Source organism: Psammomys obesus, unplaced genomic scaffold (assembly GCF_907164565.1).
Source record: "Psammomys obesus unplaced genomic scaffold, mPsaObe1.curated_primary_1811, whole genome shotgun sequence".
Lineage (NCBI taxonomy): Eukaryota > Metazoa > Chordata > Mammalia > Rodentia > Muridae > Psammomys > Psammomys obesus.
In genome coordinates this window covers 1,799,691-1,823,448 of record NW_026590701.1, presented here as the reverse complement: position 1 = coordinate 1,823,448, position 23,758 = coordinate 1,799,691, and the positions used below count along the sequence as shown (strand labels likewise).

The window sequence follows — 23,758 nt, the reverse complement described above, 5'->3', positions numbered from 1 at the left end:
ATCAGGTGCAGCCAACTTTGGAAGCGCTCCTGAGTGGCCAAGGGGCCAAGGTCCATTGTTTTTATTGGGGATGATAGGTGAAAGCCCTAACCTTTTAATTACAGGGTTGGTTGATCTGTGAGGCTTCATTCTGAGTCATTCCTATCACTTAGAAACTCCCATGGATTTAGGAGTTTCCTCCTGGGAGCCTGGACAAAGACCAGACCTCTTTTGGGTAAAATTATTTCCCCAGGCACAATCCTCTGTCCACCTGCAGAGATGACTAGGTCACCAGTTCCAAAACACTTGAAAGAAAAGGCATGTTGCTTCTTTGCTCCCTGAATTACTTACTGGCTTAGGATTTAACTTTTATAAGTCATGAAAACCATTTAATATTTGTTTATCTAATTTCTAGCTTTAAAAATATTGCTTTTCCTCTTACTTTTGGTGTTTACTTGCCAGAAAAACCCTTCTTGGTACTGACTGTAGGTTTTTAGGAGGGAGCAAAATTAGGTATCTTTACCAGTCGGCTGTCTCTACATCTCCTCAGCAGCCTTTCCTAGGATACTTGTCAATATCTGGGAACTCCCGCTAAATTAGCAAAAATAGATGAATTGCTGCATTAATGCAGATGACTAATGAATTTGAAATTCAGGATGTTCCAGGATTACTCTGCTCTTGTGGCTCATCCTCTTTCTTACTTTTCATATGTAGGTGATGGAGGATATGACTCTCATCATTTGTTGTCAGGAGTTAAGAATATGGGGACAGAAGAGGATCTTTTAACCTCAATGCTTCCATCTTGACAAATATTTTAATTAATATGTATTACTTTAAAATTAATTTAAAGAAATTTTAGAACAAGGAAAAGGTAAAATAATTATATAAAATGGTACTTAAAACTTTTCCATTTCAAATCAGTGGTATTAGGATTGTGAACCAGTACTAATGGAGAACTAAAAATGGAGACTTCTTTTATATTTAATGGGGTAGGCAGGACAGAACACAGAGTCCCCTTAATCACTCTGATATGAAATCAGTCTCCTCTCTTTCTCTCCCTCTCTCCCTGCCTCTCTCCTTCCCTCCCTCTATCTTCCCCTCTCCCTCTCCCTACTTCCTTATCTAACTTCCCACCTTGCACTACAGGAAGTTTTAAGGTTATATTCAGTGTTGATGAAGACTTTGCCTAGAAAAAGCAGTTTTGATTCTTTTAATTTTTATTTTTCATTTTCTTTTTTTGGTAAATAAGGTTCCACACATTGCTTATTGTCTCATTTTACCTGCTCTCTCTCTCTCTTTTCCCTCTCCCTCTTCCTTCCCTCTCCCTCCTTCTTTCTTCCTCTCTCCCCCCTTCTTTCTTCCTCTCTCCCCTCTGCCTCCCTCTCCCGCTCTCTCTTTTGTTTTTTTGAGACAAAGTTTCTCTGTGTAACAAAGCTCTGGCTGTCCTGGACTCAACTTTTGTAGACTAGACTGGCCTCCAACTTACAGAGATCAGTCTCTGCCTCCCTAGTGCTGGGATTACAGGCCTTCACCACTATCCCAGCTCCTTCTCTCTCTCTCTCTCTCTCTCTCTCTCTCTCTCTCTCTCTCTCTCCCTCTCCCTCTCTCTCATTTGGATGATGAAATTATTTTTCCTTCCTTCCTTCCTTCCTTCCTTCCTTCCTTCCTTCCTTCCTTCCTTCCTTCCTTTCTCTCTCTCTCTCTTTTTCTTTTTCACTTTACAGCCTGATTGTACATCTCTCCCTTCTCCTCCTAATCCCACCCTCCCTCACCCCCCCATTCCCCCATCCCCCATCCCCTTTCTCTCATAGAAGGGGAGCCCTCCTCCATACCAACCCAGCCTGGTATATAAAGTCACAGCAGGACTAGGCACATCCTCTCCCACTGAGGCCAGACAAGGCAGCCCAGCAAGGGCAAAGGGATCCAAAGGCAGGCTACAGAGACAGCCCCTGCTCTAATTGTTAGGGGACCCGCATAAAGACTAAGCTGCACATCTACATATGTGTAGGGGCCAAGTCCCGCCCACGCAGCTCTTTGGTGGGTGGTTCAGTCCCTGGGAGCCCCATGGGCCCCCATTTAGTTGACTCTGTAAGTCTTCTTGTGGTGTCCTTGAAGACACCAGGCTCCCTCAATCCTTCCCTCCACTTTTTAAGCTATCTTTTCAGATTTTGCAACCTGTGAGATTTATTCCAAATCTCACAGTATACAGCACCCATAGTCATCAGAATAAGGCTGTGGTTTGTCCTGGAGCCTATTTGAGCCACAATGAGTTCTCAGTTCTCTCAGCAGTTAAGTGCTGATTCTTCTTCCTCCGTGATGTAAGGGTGTTCTTATTAACCAGCTTCCCCTTGCCTAAAATCCCTTCAACCTCCTTCTATCTTTTCCTATCTATATCAAACTAAGTTTGTCTCAAATAACACCTTCTCCAGCAAATGGTACTCCTAACATTACTCTGTCTAGTGATGAATGCCATTCTTCTGGGGGCATAATAGGGCTTTTAATTTCCTGTGTGTATTTGACTATTTCTTGCCCATATAGCATGTATTAGTGTTGGGAGTGGGAGAAACAGAGATTGTCCCTATAAAATTATAATTTTTGAGGCTAAATCAATGAGTCGTATAAACGTAACTTGTTATACACATAATTGATTCTCAGTAACATCTGCTGATTTAAAATGAATATTAATTCATTTTACTCACATTAATAGTATTTATGAAGCAAAATATACTGGTGTTTTCCTTTGTATTTTTTCAGACAAGATAGATATGTGTGTAGCCCTGTTGGTAGCCCTGGCTGGACTGGTGCTCACTCTGTACACCAGAGATCTTCCTGTCACCATGCCTGTTTACAAATCCAGTCTTAAACAAGAGAAGAGAGGCTGCCTAATACTTCAAGGTGACTTTGCCAGCTTGGGGTGGGAAAAAGAGACAACCATTCCATGCTATTGTGTCCCCACACACATCAGCCATGATTGTGGGTGTTTTGTGGCTGACCACCTCAAGCAACCAAATGAATCTCTGTGACACAGACTTATTTCTGTCCTGGAAGAGAGAAAACATGAGGCACGATAACTGGTCAGGCTGGCTCTCCAGGCCTCAGGTATCAGGGAGGAGGGGCTGAGGAAGAAACTTGATTTATAAGTGGATCATTGCTGATGGAAGATGCCATGCTTAGGGGAAGACCCAGAATTCTACACATGGAATCTGAGTGAGTGGCTGTTATAATCAGCTGTGTGCCTGGAGGGAGGACATTAAAATGTGAGAAGGAGGAAGGGCTGATAAATTATGGAGGTCTGTGCCAGCCCACTTGTCATCATGTCCCCTCTGCAGGTGCACTTGGATTTCTCTTCACCCTGAGATGGCCTGTTGATGCTGGAAGGGGGGTTAGAACAGTGTGAGTTGTCCCACGTGACATGGAGTCTGTGGGTGAGAAGGCACAGGAAGAGATCATGGCTCTGAAGTGCCATTTGGAGCCAAAGCTACTTTCTCATTCTTCCTTAAGTTCAAATTTGAATCCCAACTTTAACAGCAGCTCTTTGATTTAAAGGTATGCGGTGGACCCCACCAGATCCAGGCAGCAGGACTTAAAGCCAGGAGATGAATTAGTTCTCATTCATGTAGGTCAGTGGTGGCACTTAATTAAGCACTCTATTAACATGCTTCTGTGTTTGCAGAGCCCAATTCTTCTAGCCTTGACTGAGGTATAGGGTGTGTTTCTTGTTCATTTGTTTTTCCTTAATACAATCAAATCATGAGACAAAAATTAAAATAGTCTAGGAGATTTGTTTTTCCTCTCTAATTGTTGCTCCATGACAAATAATTATCACCAGAATAGAAAAGGAGGAAATGAAAGGAAAGAAAAAAAGGGGGGACACTTTGTTAGGTCAAAATTGATAGAATTATGCCTAACTTAATTGCCTCCACCTCTATTTTGTAAGTTGTAACATGCAGCACGCAGATGTGTTAATGTGGCTAAAATGAGTTGCATCGAGCAAGCAGGGCATGGAAGGCTGCCTTTAGACTTAGGGTTCATTTACATGATAAAAAGACTGTCTCTCAGAGTGTGCACATCATGGAACACACACGTGAAATAGACAGTTTCTGGAGGAAAGAGGGAACATGCAAGCCTGTTTCGTCAGATGACTTTGACAGCTAGCACGCTACTCTTACTTTATCCTGCCTTAGGGATACTTGGTTTCTGGGGGATATCACCCCAGTTTTTCTGAGCTTTGGCTGGATGCACTCATCTCCTTGTTTTAGGAACTGTCTCCTTTTCTCAGCTCACTCATCACTTTCACTGCTTGTTTGCAAAAGGCCTGCCCATGACTACAGTCTGTAACATATACAATAGCTTCCAAATAGGGACTGCGGAGCAGCCCTCACTCAAGTTAGGTCACTAAAGAGCCCCAAAGCTGCTGCACCGCTGGCTCAGAGCAGCTGACACTGGCCTTTCTCTTGTTTGGCTACAAGCAGAAAGCCAGGATGGGGAGAGGAGGAGGAGCCAGAGGATTAATCCTGAAGAGACATTAGGAATGAGAGCATTTACAGTTGGTATGTCCCTGCTTTTCTGCTTCTTTATTTAAGAGTGGGAATTACAGGATAAAGGAGAGATGGGCACTTCTGAGGGCTGTGCTGCTGGGCTCTTTGCCTTTTGATTTGTCCTAAGAAGGTTGTCTTCATCTAAGCATATCCGTTTATTCAAACCACAGGCATTCTGGTAACCTCAGGCTTCAGCTCAAAACTTTAGGACTGCTAGAGAGATACCAGTATCAGTCCTTATTAAGCAATCTGTACTCTGTTTCCTTCTGTTTCCACGGGGTAATAAGCAGAGTAAAGTAGGAAAAACTCTTCCACAAATTAATTTGGAAAGATTTAAGATCATCACTCCTTTCAGCCTTTGTGTTTCGTGTATTGTCTCTTCTTCAGTTGTTTGGAAGGGAAAGGATTTGATGGACGCTATTTTTATCAGGAGCCAGGATAAAGGGGGTATTATCTCTAATGCTGGGAAGGTGACCACAGACAAGCATTTGATAACAGGAGGGGAGGGCTTGGGTTTCAAATGCTGACTGATCAGTCCTCTGCCTTCTTGGAGCCAGTTCCAACTCGGTGGGTACCTGTGTGCGCTCTCTCCAATGCTTTCACTTGCAGCTGTCATGAGCTGTTGTCTAGGGGCTTTTTCTTTTTTCAAACCCTTGTGACTAGAAGGCACCTTTTCCTTCCTGAAGTGACTCATGAAGGAGAAAAGTAGAACTTGCAGGTTATAGAAGTAGAAGCTTGTGCTGGCTCCCTGCTATATTTGCGTTTAAGTGGAGTAATTAATTTGTTTCAAAGGCAAGAATGAGTAACCACGAGAAGGGCAGGAAATTCAACATAAGGTCATTACCATAGTCTCCATATGTTGAAGCCATTACCTAGAATTATATTACAAGTTTATCTTTTAAATCTGATGTGATTTTTGTGAAAACCTAGGCGTGTAGTCATCCGTGGTGCTATGTTGCAGTGTTAACTGTTAGAGTTGAAAATCAAATGTTCATAGTAATTGCTTCCCATGAAACAGTAAGTCATCTATGCCACGTCTTAAGCTTGTGAAGCATATGACACATGCATTTGCTTCTCAGTGGCAAAAGTATATGCAAAGGAAAGTTAACAACACGAACTGAAGTGTGAGCTCAGTAAAACAGTGCTTTCTCTAAGTCCTCTAGGTTGCACAAAAGAGTTCCTTGCTTGCAGTTTGATTGGTTGGACATCTGTAGCAGGAAAATCTTGCTTTGAAGTTTGCTTTTCAGATCTCCAGAGTACTGCTCTGTTTAGTTTTCCTATCGTGTTTGTCCTCTATACATATAACCACATCTGTGTTGTTAGTCTGAAGTAGAAGATTCCCAGTGGGGAGTCCCTGTCATGTTTGCTCTTCTGGGAAGAACTATCAATGCTAACTATGCTTTAGAAATTCTTTTTCTTGGTATTAATTTCTTTTTCCTGTTAACTAAGTTGATTGTGTTTGTGTGCTTTGGTATACTGGAGAGCCACCACAGTTTTCAGTGCAGAGAAGAAGCTGAAATAGCTGTGAAATCCTTGGATCTCTACTGTGTAGGCAGCTCACGTTTCTGCCCAGATGAGATATTATCTAGATCTTATCTAGTTCTCATTTTGCAGATGAGGAAACTAAGGCTGAGAGATATTGAATGAATACACTGTGCTTACCCGAATCTTACTGTATGTCACCTGTTAGCATATATGGAAATGTGGGTTAAGACAAGTCTCTGATAGGATAAGCTGATACATTGGTACATAGTTGAAGGTAGGATGTGGATCACTTGGTTTAGGAATCTCACAACACTGGCGGGCAGTAAGCGCCACCCATTAGTTAAACAGGGGCCCTGGACAAGTAGGTGTATCTGTGTAAATGTGTATCTGAGGCAGTTCACTGCACAGCACCCTGACTCTTCGTTGTTCGCTTGTCTAGCTTCTTAGATTAACATCAGTGTGTTCTCCATCTGTAACTAGTTCTATGTCCTTGAACAAGAAAGCCTTATTAAATCTTTGTTATCAGATTCTTTTTCTGGGGCTGAGATTTGATACTGGTCTTTAGAACATAGCAAACTGATTAATAATTTAGACATGTGTGGTGAAGTCAGAGTCAGAGTCTGTGTGAGGCTGGGGTGCGGCTAGGGAAGTATTGGGGTAGCTAACTCTTCCTGGGATTGGATCCCTTCAACAACATCTTGTTATCTTTAAAAAAAATTTTATTAGCCAAGTCTAGTATCACTAATATTTTTAAAAACCAAACACAAGATGATTAAAAAAATATCAGGAACGCATTTCTCCCTCCTGCAGCCGGACAGCTCTCTAAGGCAAGCACCAAAGTGCTAACTTTATGACATGTGCTTTGCCTTTTGTAGATAACTTTGCTCCAGAAAATTCACTGATAAACTTTACTTAAGGCAGAGTTTAGATGCTGAAAAATCAGGAAAAGATAGCTAGACATTGTGGTACACTCCAGTTATTCCAGCACTTGGGTGCTAGGGCCAAGATGATCAGAACTTTAAAGGTAGTTTTGGATACATAACTTTGACCGGTGTATGCTGCGTGGTACGGGGGCGGGGGAAGAAGGAAGGAAGGAGGTGAAAAGAGGGGATTGTACTGCAGTACTGGAAGAGTACCTAAGAATTCAGAGACTTTACTCTTAAGCACTTTTGTTAGTTCAGCAGGTCTAGTTATTCCCCTTGCTCATTCTGGTGTTGGCAGTTAGATGTTGGTCAAACTGGAAGTTGTCTTGATTTTTTTTTTCTTTCTATATTGGTGAGTAAGAATAACTCTGCTTTTTGTTACTGTGTTGTTTGGTTGGTTTGTTTTTGTCAACTTAAAACAAGCTAGAATCATCTGGGAAGACAGACCCTCAATTGAGAAAATTCTCCATCAGATTGGTCTGTGGGCAAGGCTTCTTCTTGATTCATAATCAGTGAGGAAGGACTCAGGGCCTTGTGGGTGGTGCCGCCCCTAGGCTGGTGGTCCTGGGGTTATACAAGAAAGCAGGCTGATGGGAAGCAAACTGGTCAGCAGCACTCGTCCATGGCCTCTGCCTCAGCTGCTGCCTCCAGGTTCCAGCGCTGAGTTCCTGTCCTGACTTCCCTTCAGGATATAGACTGTGACCTTCATGGTGAAACAGGTCTTTCCTGCTACTTCCTCCCCAGGCTGCTTTGGTCATGACCTTTCTGACAGCAGTAGGAAGCAAAGATAGTCACTAAGAGAATATTAAGAATCTGATGAAATTCGAGCTACTTTGTGATATCACATTAAATTTCTGAACTTTTGATCTGCTACTTTTCAGTAATGAAAGTATAAATTGAATGTGTTAAAACAAACAAACAAACAAATAAAACACCATAAAAAAACAAACAAAACAACAACACAAGTTAACCTTGTAAAATACAAAGAAAAATCCTTTGGCCTTGAATAGAAGCTGCCTTCAAGACTGAAATAACATCCATTTATTATAAAGCATAAGAGCCAAAGCCTTTTTTATGCTACATCACTTCTAGAAGGGAGGTGAATTTATAGCGGGACCATTGTTAGAAACTAACCTTTATCCTCAGAAGCAAAGTTAGCTCACCATGACATGAAGTGTTATTCTCTCCTGTCTGGGAGGCTTTTTACTAGTGTGTGTTGGAACATTTAATACTCTTAAAATTCCAAAAGCCTCTGAAAATTTCAACTTAACCACATATTATATTAATGTAACTTGGGTTTAGCATTAATTTCTCAGCATTAATTTGAACTATTGATATAATCGACTTTTTGAGAAAGTAACATTTTGGAATGCTATCTGTCTGTCTGTCTGTGTGTCTATCATCTATCTAACTCTTTAGAATGAGCAATAGCTGAGACTGGCGCAGTGTTTCGTGATTAGAACATCCTCCTCCTTTACTTTATTAAATATGTTGGTTTTAATCAAAATGATGTTTGGGTGCATAGAGTAGGAAAGGCCCTATTAATCATTATTTCAACAAAATAGAAATTTGTTCTCTTTTACAAGTTAACAATAGTGGCAGAAAGGCTCCTCAGTATCTCCCTGGACCCATGTTCCTAGTCCTGTGCTTCACATCTTCTCCTAGAGCACCCTAGAACATCTCCTGGCCTGACATGGTACAAGGACTTGAGCCATGTAGTCCACGTACACTGGAGGAACAGGGGAAAGCAGGCATATCCTAGTTCAGCCAGCCCCTTGAAAAAACTCTCAGGATTTCTGTGTAGCGATTCCACTTCTCATTGGCCAGAACTTGGCTGTAGCGCCACAGCTGGCTGCAAAGGAAGTAGAGACTGTAGTTTTTAATTCTGGGTAGGAATATTCACACTTAATCTCAGTATTTTTTTTTAACTAAGGAAATGAGGGAAATGGGTATTTGGTAATACAGTACCACCATGCTCTTGTGTTACATAGTGGGTCTTGGAGCTACAAAGTAGAGGATCAAAACACCTCTTTCTGTTTTTGTTATGAGCAATGGTTTCTTTATTTAGAAATTGGGCTTTATTTAGAAACCCTGTTTCTTCTGTGAAGAATCTTTGCTTTATTTGGCGATCTAGTCTGACTTTGCTTTCCTATTTCCCTTTGCCTTTCAGCTGTTTTGGAAGGAAGTAAGGCTTAGATTTCTTCATGTTAACCATGAGTGTGACACTCTCCCCACTGAGGGCACAGGACCCGGATCCCATGGCAACAGATGCCTCACCCATGGCCATCAACATGACGCCTACTGTGGAGCAGGAAGAAGGAGAGGGGGGACAGGCCACGACAAACGTTGATGCTGAGCAGCAGTATGGAAAGCCACCCCCTCTGCACACAGCAGCCGACTGGAAGATTGTCCTGCACTTGCCTGAGATTGAGACCTGGCTCCGGACGACCTCAGAGAGAGTCCGTGACCTGACCTACTCAGTCCAGCAGGATGTAGACAGCAAGCATGTGGATGTGCACCTAGTTCAGCTCAAGGTAAGGCAGGTTCTCTGGAAAGAAGTCTCAGTTCTGTACCTGCCAGTGAGGAAGAGTCCAAAAGGAAAGTAGTGTAACAGATTTGAAAACACTATTCTTGATAGTAAACACAGATCATTTTTTTTTTTTAGTTTTACTACATGTGCCAATTATCTAGAGTGGAACTGGTCTTTAAGAATAGAGCAGTTACAAGGAATAGGAAGGGTATTTTTGTTCGATGTCACAGAAATCAGTTGTGGAAAATGAAAGGATCTTACAAATGATTGCAAAAGGCTTAACCAAAGTCTTGCGGTAGAGCATGGAGCTGCGCTGGTGAGCAGGCCATGAGATTAGTACCGTCTGCTGAAGCTGATGCTGTCTTTGAGGCAAACAGTGGTTTCTGCCCTGGTGGGAAGGGCAGTGTTCTCCTTTTAGAGTGTCTTTCATCCAAAGACAATGCATTATGCAGAAGAAAGGAGCTTTTTATAACAACCGCTCTAACGTCAGATGTTTGAAAACTGTCTGTGGCTTCTGCAGACCTTTTGATAGTGTCACAGCAGTGAGGATTAAACATGCTGTGAGAGTTCAATTAAATGAGGGGCTCTGAAAATGCATACTGTGACTTTTACCCTGTCATAGCCTTTTCTGTCTCCCGGGTCCTTGAAGGAAAAAATACATAGCAGATAGGGCTTCTATAGATGTATATAGAGAAAGTTATCTTGTCTTAGGGAAGATTCTTTTACCTTAAACACCGTAAGACAAAAAGCTAAAGAGATTCTTATCTTAACACTGGAATGACCCACAGCTTGTAACTGCCTAGAAGAAAGATGTGCAGTCGAGAGAAAGCATGTTTCCCGATGTTTAGTGTGGATTGGCTTAGCCTCTTCAGCTTGGAGCAACAGTTGTTACTGACATTCCTGCTGCTGTGAGAAAGCACTGTGACCAAGAGCACCCTGGGCAGGAAAGGTTTTATTTCAGGTTACAACTGCCAGGTCACACAGTCTATCACTGAAGGGAATCAGGGCAAGACCTCAAGACAGGAGCCGGAGGCAGGAGCTCAGGCACAGTCCATAGAGGAGTGCTGCTTGCAGGGTTGTTTCTCATGGCTTGCTCAGTCTGTTTTGTTTTGGGTTTTTTTTTTTTTTGCCCATTTTTAAAAATATTTATTAATAGCATTTATTCACTTTGTATCCTCCCCCTGTAGCTCCCTCCCTCCTCCTCTCCTAATCCCTCTCTCCTTCCCTCTTCTCCATGAATGCCCCTCCCCAAGTCCACTGATAGGGGAGGTCTTTCTTTCCTTCCTTCTGCTCTTAGTCTATCAAATCTCATCAGGAGTGGCTGCATTGTCTTCTTCTGTGGCCTGGTAAGGCTGCTCCCCCCTCAGGGGGGAGGTAATCAAAGAGCAGGCCAATTAGTTCATGTCAGAGACAGTCCCTGTTCCCCTTATTAGAGAACCCACTTGGACACTGAACTGCCATGGGCTACATCTATGTAGGGGTTCTAGGTTATCTCCATCCATGGTCCTTGGTTGGAGTATCAGTCTCAGAAAAGACCCTTGTGCCCAGATTTTTTGGTTGTTGCTCTTCTTGTGGAACTCCTGTCCTCTCTAGGTCTTACCATTTCCCACTTCTTTTATAAGATTCCCTGCACTCTGCCCAAAGGTCATCATAAGTCTCAGCATCTGCTTTGATACCCTGCAGGCTAGAGCCTTTCAGAGGCCCTCTGTGGTAGGCCCCTGTCCTGTTCCCTGTTTTCTCCTTCTTCTGATGTCCATTCTCTTTGCCTTTCTGAATGGGGATTGAGCATTTTAGCCAGAGTTCTCCTTCATGAGGATTTCCAGCTCAGGGACAGCACCACCTACAATGAACTGAGCCCCACCGCATTAGTCACTAATTAAGAAAATACCCTTCAGGCTTGCCTACAGCTTGAGTTTATGGAGACATTTTCTCAATTGGGATTCCCTCATTTCAGATAAGTCAAACGTGTGTCAAAATGGCAAAAACTAACTGACCAGGGTGGCAAAGCTATGGCAGGAAGCAGCCTCAGTGGAACGGCAGCTCCTGTGAGCTTCTTCCTGTGGCAAGAGGGAGTATTGTGACTGGGTCCCATAAATAATTTATTCAGAGGAATATGCCCCTGGGCATCTTGGGGTCAAAGTAAACCAGAAGTTAGAGGACACCGTCACACCTCCCAGTGCTGAGCTAGTGTGTGGCTTCCGTAAGTTGATACAGGATTGAGTTTGTAAGGCAAATCAAGTGTTACCTGCCCCCAAAGCCTTCACATTTGCACAGGAAGTTGGTAAATTCTTTAAGAGAAAGGAAGGGAGATGGACACACTTTTAGAAGAGTCAGCTAAAAACATTATTAAATTTTAAGTGGTCTTAAATGCTAATTTGTCATCAACTTAACTTAGTGAGATCAATAAAATACACATGGAAACTTAAATTTTAACTCAGAATAGGAATGTAAAGTTCCTGCCATTAACATATTTAGTGTTCGGAGAGTCACCTCTAGGGAGACCTACTTTCCCCCTTGTAGGTGTCATTGTGCTTTTCAAAAGGCATCTTATATATCTGTCATTGCTATGTTTCAGGATGTGGTCTATCTTCTCTGTTGAGAAAGGAGCTACAGGAGTTACAAGGTCAGGACAGTGGTTGTATGATGTCAATGGCTGATCAGTGATAGACTGAAATTTTCTACCTTACCTTTACTCTAGGATTTCTGTTAGCACTTTCCTGAGTGTGTTCCACTAAATTACTTCACTGCATTCTCTGTTATCAAATATGTGTAACAACAGAGCCCTTCCCCGTGGAGCCCAAAGTCAGCAAGCTTCAGTGTATGTGGCCTCTACCAGGGTCTGTACAAAGGGCCTAGTTCTGAACCCTAACATGCTTCTGTAAGCTTCTCCTTGATTGTATAATATTTCTTTATTCAGTGGAATTCTGATGCATTTAAACGTTTAAATATGTCATCTTTTTACATTCTACATTGATTCAAAATTAGTAATGGGGGCAGAGCAGTGTGTTAATGGAGACTTAATAGGACAACCTTGTAGAGTAGTTCCAGGAAAGACTTTCAGCCAAGCAGATCCAGCTTGGGTCGGTTGTCCCAGTTCACATTCACTGCTTTGGCTAGTTACCCGGTATACTAACTCACAGTGAAAAGCAGCTACCAGGGCTGGGAATGCCCATGACCTTAAAGACCACCTTTAAAGGATAGGTGCAGAGGAATTCCAATTTGGTCTATCCATTCCAATGTTTCCCTGATGTTCCAAAGCCCAGTTTCTTACCTGGCTTCTCTGCTTGTGCAAAAATCTCAAGTTGGGGATGTCCACTCAATCACTCTTAGTCCTCCTCTAATAGCCTGAGATACAGTGAGCACTCTTTGTCTAGCCAAAGAATGGCTTTCTGTCCACACGTGCATCTCTTATCAACAGGGAACCCATCCCCAGATGTGCCCTCAGCTCATTCACTGCTGTCTAACACTACTGCTGCCACCACACCAAGCCATGCCCTTGCTTGGGTACATAAAGCCTCTATGAATCTTGCTTCCTTTTACCTTCACCACTCTTGCAGCTTATTTCATACTTGGTAGCTTGTTTTGTTTTGTTTTTATGTCCATCAAGTTATGCCATTCTTTTGCTTTAAATCTCTTCCTTTGACTCCTCACTGCCTACATTTCTGGCACAGCTTTCCCTGCTTTGCTCTGGTCTATACCCAGATACTCCAGAAGCCCCAGAGCAATGTCATGCTAGTTGCTGCCTCACGGCTTGTCTTCTGCCCTTTGCCTAGAGACTGTTTCCCCACCATGGCACAGCTGACTCTGGATCCTCATCAGGCTCTTAGCCAGAGGCACAGCCAGGTTCTGACATCTACTTGCAGCCTGGGAGAGGATCAGGCAGGGGCTGGGAACAAGAAGGTGAGGCCTGTTCTGTGTTTGACGAAGGGAACACACACACACAGGAACATCTAATTGTCTACAAACCCCACACTACCTTTACAGTGCTTGCTTTAAGTCATTTCAACATGGTCTTCCCTGACATTGTATTAACGGACACTTTTTAAAAAACTTCATTAACAAATGTTTTTATATTAAATTCTTAGACCAGCAAGTTCTGATGCGGACACTGTTTTTTATCTTATACAGTTGTACCATTTGTTTGTTTTTGTATTGAATGCCTAGTTCTTTTCTATCCTTGTTGCTTAGAACAGGGCGGGGAACTAAGGGTGGGAGCTCATACATGGACTAGCTAGATGGGCCCAGCATTGATGTCCAGATCCTCCTTTCCCACAGGCAGCTTGTTTTCAAAAACATATGTGAGGTGTGCCTGTTCCGTGAAGACTGAACTCAGACAAAAACATTGGCTGCATCAAGACCCAAAAATGTTTGGGGTGTTCTCCTGTTAGTGAGAATCTGTAGTAAGTGTGAATGTGTATCTGAAGTCTCAGGATATTGCCTGGGGAATCGTCTCAAAAATTCTATACACTTCATAACTGGATATGCTTGCCCAAACCCTTGAAACTCTTTGTGTCTGACTGATAATGGCAATTATTTTGATAAGGAAATATGCTTTCATGGGCTGAGGGGGTAACTCAGTCAGTGAAGTGCTTGCTGTGTAAACACCTGAGCTCAGTCACCAGAACCCACGTGCAAATCTTAGCACCGAAGCGTGCACTTGCAGTCCCAGTACTGGGGCACATGACAGAGACAACAGGATCCCTGGGTCTGGCTGGCCAGACAGCCTGGCTGGCCTGATCTGTGAGCTCCAGGTCCTAGTTAGAGACCCTGCCTCAAAGAACAAGGTGTGTGAGCTGTGAGGAGCAGCACCCCAGGTTGAGCACTAGCCTCCATGTACACATATATGAACATGAGCACACATGTGAACACATACATCACGCCAGTATATGTTCAGATCTTTTACCCAGACACTCACCCCCTTCCACCTGCCCCTGCCCTATCAGAACAAACACACTTTGCATCCCCAGCCTTACCTTCTCTGAAGGTGACTTTGTCTGTGGTCATTGTGTTGGCCTTAACGTTTCTCTCTCAGACACTACTTGTCTTAGTCGGTATTCCATTGCTATGAAGAGGCACCATGACCATGGCAACTCTTATAAAGAAAAGCATTTAACAGGAGCTGGCTTACATTTCAAAGGTTCATTGTCATCACGGCAAGGAACATGGTGACATACAGGCAGACATGGTCCTGGAGAAGTAGCTGAGAGTTTTACATATGGATCCACAGGCAGCAGGAAGACAGTCTAGACCTAGCTTGGGCATTTGAAACCCCAAAGCCCATCCCTAGTGACACACTTCCTCCAAGGAGGCCATTCCACATAATCCCTGTGGAGTAGCACCAGTCCCTAATGACGGAGCATTCAAATGTGTGAGCCTATGGGGGGGGGGGGCATTCTTATTCAAACCAACATGCCACTCTTATCTCCCTTATTTCCACGTTCTTGGGGGAAAGTTTTACTATAACCTCCAGATTGAGCTAATTATTATTACAAAGTTTTCACAGGGGCTGGGTGGTGTTACTGAAAGGGGGAAAAATCTAACCTTAAGGCTAAAAAAAAAAAAAAAAAAAAAAAGTCACAGGAAAACTCCACACTGACATACTGAGCCCTTTCTCCATTATTTTTAAAACTGAATGCACAGTGTGCATACTTTACCTCCTACTTGCTGGCTATTCCCTGGTAAGAAGTCTGAGAAGAAGCTGAGGCTGGTGCAGGCACTCGTCCCGCCCGCCCTGGCCTCAAAGTTGAGCTGTGCAAGAAAAACAGGCCAAGAACCGTAAAACACTCAGTTTTAGCTGAGTCGGCCAAGTAGGCAGCATCTCAGAGAGAATGCTGTCTGTGTCCCTGAAGACACGACAGCAGGGCCGAGGCAAGGTGCGGCCTTGCTGGAATAGGTGATGTCGCCTATAAATAAACGGAAGTCTGGAGGTGACAACTGGAATCAGTTCTTGACTCTAAATTCCACTTCAAGCTCCCACCACATAAGATTTGTGTCTGCATCTTTGACACAGGCCTGACTTTCAAAGTTATTGTATAAAATATCTGTTTACAAAGCATTCGGACTTGGATGCGTGTGATATCTGGTTGTTAATCCAGACACTCGCTAACTCACATAGGGTCTGGAGGGGCACCTGGGAAAAGGCTCGCGCCCTCTTCACAGCTGGGAATTTGCCCAGCAGATGTGCCTGATGATCTAAATGCGAATCTAGAGATGAGGGCTACGAGGAGAGGATTCGTGGTCATCGTGGGTCCTAGGGGCTGAGCCACTACGACACGAGGAGCAATGTTCGGTCGTGGTGCAGGGCATTCCCAGCCCTGGAACCGAGCAGCGTGGGTAGTAAGGAGTGAGAAAAGGCTGAGCGCATGGTTCAGGCGACTTCCTGAATGGCTGAGGGAGACTTTGTTCAGCAGGAGCAGAGGGAAGAACATTCTCTTGTTTCTGTTACAGAAGGAGGAGCAGTGCGCTTTGACCAAGATGACAGTGGTGACCCTGAGGTGACAGCTGTGGAGCCCAGGGTCCACTGTCTGGCAGAAAGCAACAGCCAAGGGTAACTGTTGCGTGCTTCGAACCCCACTTCCCGACAGACTTGTCCTACACAGTGCTGAGTGAACTGCACTACTGGCATGAGTAGTTGGGGCCTGGGGGATTCCGGTCCTAACATCGCCTGACCTCACTCTAAAGTCCAAAGCGTTCGGTTCCTACCACCAGAATGAACACAGCATATCTCAAATGAGAGCGAAGAGAAGTTTTTTGTGTGTGAAAATAAACATTTTCCTTTTAACCATTATTTTTCCAGAACAAGATCTCAGCCCATTTAGCAAGTTGTGAAATAGCTTTAGGAGATAACTAAAACAATGAAGTAGACGGATTTGTGCCAGTGAATGCTATTTTGTAAAGCTTGATTGTAATTAAAGTTACATACACATACTTCTTGGTCATGGTGTAAAGTTATGTCTTTTCCTGAGCCAATGTTAACAGTCACTGATTTAGGCCATTCTCAAATTACTTCACTATCTTTGGTGAGTACTCAAGTTTTAGAAGACCTAGTGCCCCGCCATAGAACTTAATCTGGCACTGTTTTGTGCATTATGGCCTTTTAAACAGGGCTTGATTAGCAGAAAGCTTAGGTTTTCCCAATCTAGAATCTCTTGTTGACTGATGTATAATGTGGTCTGAATATATCTCCCCCAAAATCACCTGTGGCATTCCTTAAGAAGTTTTACTTTGGGAGGTGGTAACAGCAGGCCCACCTTTTCTTGATGACATCACTAACCTTACGATAGAGGCTCTACTGGGCAGTTTCTTTTACCATGTAAGGACCCAGTGACAAGGTAGCAAGATCAGCAAGACCTCACCAGGAACTGATTCTGCTGCTGCCTGGTCATGAGCATCCTGGCCTCCAAATATGAAGAATGTCCTTTACTTATAAATTACTAAAAGAAGCTGGAATCCATACAAGTAATGGAGTATCTTGGGAGTGTGTTTTCTGTTGCATTTTTATGCTCTTCTTTCCTTTTTAATTCTGGAAAACACTCTATAGTCCAGGTGTTTTGTTTCCTTTGTACATTAAACCATGAATTCATAGGAAATGGGCTCCAGCCACTCAGGCCCTTCCAGTCACTTCTCACAAAGTGCGCTTCTCTGGGTGGAATAGGCTGCCACTTAAACTGAACCCAGGTAGCTTTCTCTTCGCTTCCTTTGTTTTCCGATCACTTTCCTTCACCATTTTCAGGGTGCTGCCTCTGTTCTTCAAGTGCTGCCTCTGCCCCTACCTTGCTTGTTTACAGGGTACACACAGCATACTAAGCAATGAAGACTCTTCCAGCGCTGCTGGGCTGACACTTACAGGGCACTTCCTGGGGAACAGTGCCCATTCCCTTGGTGTTTGCAATACTACCCTTCTTGTGGATTCATACGAATATGGCCAAAGAGCAACCTCGTGCTTCCTGAAAGGCCTAGAGAAGAAGTAGTGGGGCCGCTCTTCTTTCCCTCCGTGTCTGTCATTTGGAAGAGGATACCCGTAGTAACCAAAAGTTTGTTCATTCTTTCTCTCTTAACGTTTCCTTTGGAGACAGAGTCTCACTTCAATCTCACGAGGCAGTAAGGATGACTTTGAATTCCACCTCCTTCAAGCACTTCAGTTACAGTTACAGGCATAGGACATAATGCTTTCAGGACTGTGGTTTCATTATGTTATTAGTAAAAGGTTTCCCCAATAATTAACATATAGGTCATGTGATAATATGTGATATAATTGACCAATAAAGCTATGCTAAACAGTGAAGTTGAGGGCAGTTTACACCACTTAGCAGACTTTGTCTCAAGGTAATTTATGTTTTTAAAGGAAAGGAATGAAAAGAAAAGGGACTAGAGACAGCTCAAGGGTCATTGCTGGCCTAGCATACACACAGCCTTGGGTTCAATCCCTACCATACAGAAGGCAGGGTTGAGGGGTGTTGGTGCTTGAAAGGCTTGGCTGTGTGGAAAACTCTATCTCAATTATCTCAGTTATTTCACTTCACAACCAATGCTGGAAGACAGGTTAAGTGCTAAATGAATACTTATTGGCTATTGATTGATGAATGTATTTCCAGTGTGATTTTTGAGATATAAGTGCTAGACAGAGCACAGACAGAGCACATGTAGCTCTTGGTTAAGACTTGAGCAGGGTAGGGCCTAGGCAATGTCTAGGTGGTTAAGAGCACTTGATGATCTTGCAGAGGACTCTGGTTCTATTTCTAGCATCCACATGGCAACTCACAACTGTCTATAATTCTAATTCTAGGAGATCCAGTGCTCTCTTCTGGCTTCTCTGGGAACCAGGCATGTACATAGTACATATACATGCATTTAGGCAAAACTTTATACACATAAAATAAAAACAAATATTTAATAAACTCTAAGGGCAGGGCAATATGGAAAATAACTCTGTTGGGTTTGGCTACATATTGTTACGGAGATGTTTGTGTATAAACTTTAGTCACATGGACTGATTTAGAACTCAGAATGAGAGTGTTAATTATCAGGTGGCTCCAGAAGCCTACCAGATAGCTGAGCTGTGCACTTTTAATTAGCAAAAGGAATATTGAAAAACGAGGATTATCACAGACTACAAGACTTGAAAGAAGTCATTAACACACAATTAAAATACATAGTATCATAGAGTCATTTGAAACTGATACCAAAGAGGAAGGTCTGAAACTGGCATTAGTTTAATTAAGGAGTGTTCTGGGTTGTTCCTTTCAAATGTTGGCTTAATTATCACTGACCAACAACAGCCATCTATTTCTATGATCTAAAGGAAGAAATGTTTACAGAGGCAGTGTGGAGGTTTGAATAGGAATGGCTATTCAATACCTCATAGACTCAGGTATTTTAATGCTTGGCCCATAGGGAGTGGCACTGTTAGGAGGTCTGGCTCTATTGGAGTGATTATGGCCTTGTTGAAGGAAGTGTGTCACTGTGGGGGTAGGCTTTGAGGTCCTATATGCTCAGGCAATGCCCAGTGTGGCACACAGTCACTTCCGCTGCCTGTGGATAAAGATGGAGAACTCTCAGCAAGTTCTCCAGTACCACGTCTGCCTGCACATAGCCGTGATGATAATGGAATAAACCTCTGAAACTGGAAGTCAGTCCCAGTTAAATGTTTTCCTTTATTAAATGTTTCCCTTTATAATGGTGTCTCTTCAGGGCAATAGAAACTCTAACTAAGACAGGCAGCCATTTGAAATAGGATATGAGCTAACCCTTTCTTTGCTTAGAGAGCGTTTGGTTCAGTAGTATTCACAGAATTCTTAATGTGAATTAGGAGTTCTCATCTTTTGTTCCTCACAACAACCAGCTCTTACAGCTGAGGAAAATACGTCTCAAAAGGTTAGGCATTGCTCACTTTGACTGCCTCACCATGCTTTTTGAGCATGGAGCCTAATATTCCTTCTAGTGCATTGGCCTCCCTTCCCTCATGCGTTAAGGTATAAGACACAGATTCTCCTGTCCTGGACACCTAAGATGAATGGATATGATGGGGAGACTCTCTGTTTTTAAATTGAAAAGGTGAAATCTATATGTATTTTAATTTATCATAGATAAGAGAATGAACAGATTGAAGTAGGGGTGTAAATGAAGTTCTAGAGTCTCCTTGAGTATGAGCTTCATGGCTACCTTGAAGAAGAAACTTACTTCCCTCTACTCATTGTTTGCCACTGTTCTGTCCAGTCAGAAAGCATTTAATTTCTGCTTAGGTGAGCACAAAAGACATTCTTTGTATGTGTGATTACGTATCTTGTTCTCTTTTTTCACCTCTTTGCCTTCTTGTAGCCTCTTTGTATCTCTTCCTGTTAGGTACAATCATGAATGTCTATAGTTTTAATAATAGTCTTTATTATTCAGTTTTTATAAATTACATTGTAGATTTTTTTAAATGTTTGAAAAAAATAGTGAATTTTCTTCTCAAAGCTGGTAGACATCAATTTTGCCATTGTTTTATTTTTGAGGGTTTTCAAAAGCATTGGTTTGGTTTCTCCTACCATTCTATGGGCAGCTATATATTTTTGTCTGTCACAATACCATAAATAAGAATAAATAGTTCATAACTATTTAATGTGGTTTCCTAAAATTTAATACATCTTTTAAAATGCAAGTCTATGAATGTATTTCAGGTTTCTAGAACACATTTATTAAAGCTTACACAAAATTTGTAAAGACTGTGCATTCATGGTATGTTTATGTAATAGAATTATATGACGGCTGCTTTTATTTTAAAAACCAATGTGATTTATTTTATTCTTCATCAAACCTAAAATATTTTATTTGATGTGTCATTTTATTAACATTTTTATAGATTAGCCAAAGATGGCCCCAAAGACTCCTACTTTAAACAGAAGTATTTTAAAGATATTCATATGCTTTTCCTTGTATAATAACATCAACTAGATATTGCAGAATGGATTGTGTAGGTACAGGGACAGTCCTCACAGCTCCAAACCAGCAGCCACACAGGCTGCAGCTCCACCAGAAATCCTCCCTGTCCACTCTGCTCAAGGTCTGCTCTACCTGTGTCTTCTTAGGACTTGGAATTCTTACTTACTTTTTCCTAAACCATTTTCTAATCTTCCCCTGCAACTCTTAAAGCTTTCTAGGGCCAAGTAAGTACTTCTATTTCTTTGTATAAACTTCACAAATGTGTTTTCTGTGTGTGTACTCTGAATGGCTGAGTTCCCACATTATCATCTTAAATTTCCTTCTTCTCTTCCTACAAATGACATTAGCATACCAGGGAAACCATGACTTCTAAATCATATTTCAGAGAAATAGTAAAACATATTCATAAGCATATTAAATTAGCAAATCATAGAAATTTATGAGTTAAAAGTTGGACAAAGCAAACTGAATATTCGTGGTTTGAACTAAGATCAAAATTTGACATTTTAAAAATAATGTTGTGTTGCTATTTTAATCTAATTTCATCATAGACAACAGACTCCAAAGTTTCTTCTTGTTGTTTATGGTTTTGGTTTTATAGCTCTTTTGCAATCCTGGAATTCAAACACAGGGTCTCATACCAGAGAGCTATGTCCCCAGGCCTAGACCCCAATTAATGTAACCCAAGGTTTGAGCTGAGCAAAATCTTAAAGTTCTCTGAAAGTTCTTACCAGTTCAGCTCGTGAACTGAGAACTTAATGATGGAAAAGAAGTGTTTCTGCCTCTAGTACCTCCCTAAACCAGCTGGCGGCCTTAAAAGCCACATATCCATTCTCTGTAGACCAAGACAGGTGAGAGGATGCTGTGCTGTGGTCCTTTCCGGCAGTTGACACGGTGGCTTCACAGATTACAGCAGGTACCTTGAGAGACGTGCACACTGTGCCTTTTGTAGAATGGTGGGCATGGAGAAGAAGTGAGAAAGGAATGCATGGTGGTTTCATTAATGAAGTCTAGGACCAAAGGTTGAATTTCAAAGCAGGAAAATGTCTATAGATCAGATGAAGTTAAGTGGTTAGCCAACAGCAGTACTACAAGCTGCTGCTGCTGCTTCGCCTTCTCCCCCTCCTCCTTCTCCTCCTGCTGCTGCTTCTCCTCATCCCCCTCCTCCTTCTCCTCCTGTTCCTCCCCCTCCTCCTTCTCCTCCTGTTCCTCCTCCTTCTCCTTCTGCTGCTTCTTCTGTTTCTTCTTCCTCCTCTTCCTCTCCATCTTTCTTCCTTTTTCTTTCTTCCTTCTCTTGCCTCCTCTTCTTCTCCTTCTCCTCCACCTTCTTCTCATCATACAGCTGGAAAGTGGTAGAGCTAGGACTAGAAAGCTGGTTGTTTTAAACATTTTTAATTAGTCATTTGAGCATTTCATACAATGTATTTGGACTCTATCCATTTTTCTACCCCCTTCCAACATTACCCATCCCTTCCCAGCCAACTTTGAGATTTCTTAATTTTTTTTCTTTCTCCATCAAGTCCAGTTTGTGTTGCCCAGCTAGTCTTGGGAGTGGGGCCTGATGTAGTATGTGGTTGATTTACCAACGGTCACATTGTTAAAGAAAATGGACTCTCCCTCTCTAGAAGCTCTCAAATGACAATAGCTCTTTAGCTAATGTTGGAATTTTATGTCTACACTCTGCTGGGATTTTGTGTAGCTGGAGCTTTTGCAGGATGGCCACAATTGCTGTGTGTTCATGTGTGCAACTGCCCTGTTGTGTCTGGAAAACACTGTTTCTTTTATGTCATTTGCCATTGTGGCTCTCACAGCATTTTATTCCATCTTCTGCCACGATCTCTGAGCCCTGGATGGGGTGGGGTAATATGAATACCTTACTTAAGACTTAGCCTTCCAGTGTCTTGTTCTCAGCATGTTGACCAATGAATTATATATATGTATATATATTTATCATGGTCTATGTGTCATAGCTACTATAGAAACTTTTTGATGAGAGTTAGGTAGAAGTGCTATGATCTATAGATATAATAGTAAGTTATTAGGAGTGATTTTAACATTATACCCATTTAGCATAATAACAGTGTTCAGTTCTGCCCTAGGGTTATGATCTATATCTAGCCACAGAAAGTAAATCTTTTTAATTCTAGTCTATAGTAAATCTTTTTCTATTAGTAATATTTTAAATACTGTGATGACAACTATAAACCATTTCACATACATACTCATAATAGTTTATATTCTATTTCAAGAGACTTTTTCCCCCCGAGACAGGTTTCTCTGTGTAGCCCTGGTTGTCCTGGAACTCTCTCTGTAGACCAGGCTGGCCTCAAACTCATAGAGATGTCTCTGCTGAGATTAAAGGCATTCACTACCATTATTCAGCTTCAAAAGACTCTTAAACCCATTCACAGAGGACTTCAAGTTAACACCAGCATGGCATACCATACTACCTTTTCGGGTCTCTGATTTCAGATGGGAAAAGCTAGAGAGGTGGAAAGAACACTCAGTAGATTGCACTGCTTTGTTTTAGTAGAATATAGATACCAGGCGTCTTTGCATTATGTTTTTTTCTTTTACCTGAGCATCAGTGGCTTTGAGAAAGCCTCCATTGCTAGCTGCAAAATGAGATTACAAGAGAAAGCTTTACCATGAAAGAACTGTGAGGACAGCCTGGCTGACAGGAGAAGTCCCTTCTCAAAACAAACAAAATACTTAACTTCTTAGTCTGCCATTCAACATCTGCGTTCCCCTTGCCCTCTACAAAGACTTTTTTTTCCTACTTAGAGATAGAACATTAAACAGTAAATGACTAAGGATAAGTCATGCACTGGCTCACATTCACATTGAGAACTCACACCAAAGGCTTTCTTGTTTTAGTTTTTACTAACTTGCTTACTTATTTTGTGTGCATGTGTGATGGAAGTCAGAGGACTACTTGTGGGAGTCGGTCCCTTTCTACCATGTGGATGACAGGGTGGAACTCAGGCTGTCATACTTGGTGACAAGGCACCTCTACCAGCTGAGCCATCTTACTGCCCACTCCCTTTAATTGGAAAAAAGAGCTCTAGCTTAGAAAAGGTAGGTAGAGGAAAACAGCTTAGCAGTTATTGAGAAAGACTATGCCAGAAGATCACAATGTCTTCCTTCCTTCCTTTTTCTTTCCCTTCCTCCCTCTCTCCCTCCTTCCTTCTCTCCCTTCCTCCCTCCTTTAGTCTTTTTTGGTTTTATTTGTTTATTTTTGTTTTTGCAACAGGTTTCATTGTATTCCTAGCTGGCTTTGAATGTGTTTGTAGCTTTGTTTGACTCTGAACTTGTGATTCTATTGCCACAACCCTCTCCCCAAGTGTTAGGATTACATGCATGCCCTGCTACTTCCGATTTAG

The 23,758-nt window shown here is 42.3% G+C and overlaps 1 protein-coding gene across 2 annotated transcripts in view; it reads left to right on the top strand.

Annotated features, from left to right (window-relative positions):
* Positions 1-23,758, top strand: part of Akap6 (A-kinase anchoring protein 6) — a 436,130-nt gene that overhangs the window by 91,018 nt on the left and 321,354 nt on the right. For both annotated transcript variants that reach the window (XM_055608602.1, XM_055608603.1), the window contains exon 2: positions 9,096-9,459. In XM_055608602.1, coding sequence (XP_055464577.1) covers positions 9,130-9,459 — 330 coding nt within the window. In that variant the 5' untranslated portion in view covers positions 9,096-9,129. The remainder of the gene's footprint in view (positions 1-9,095; positions 9,460-23,758) is intronic.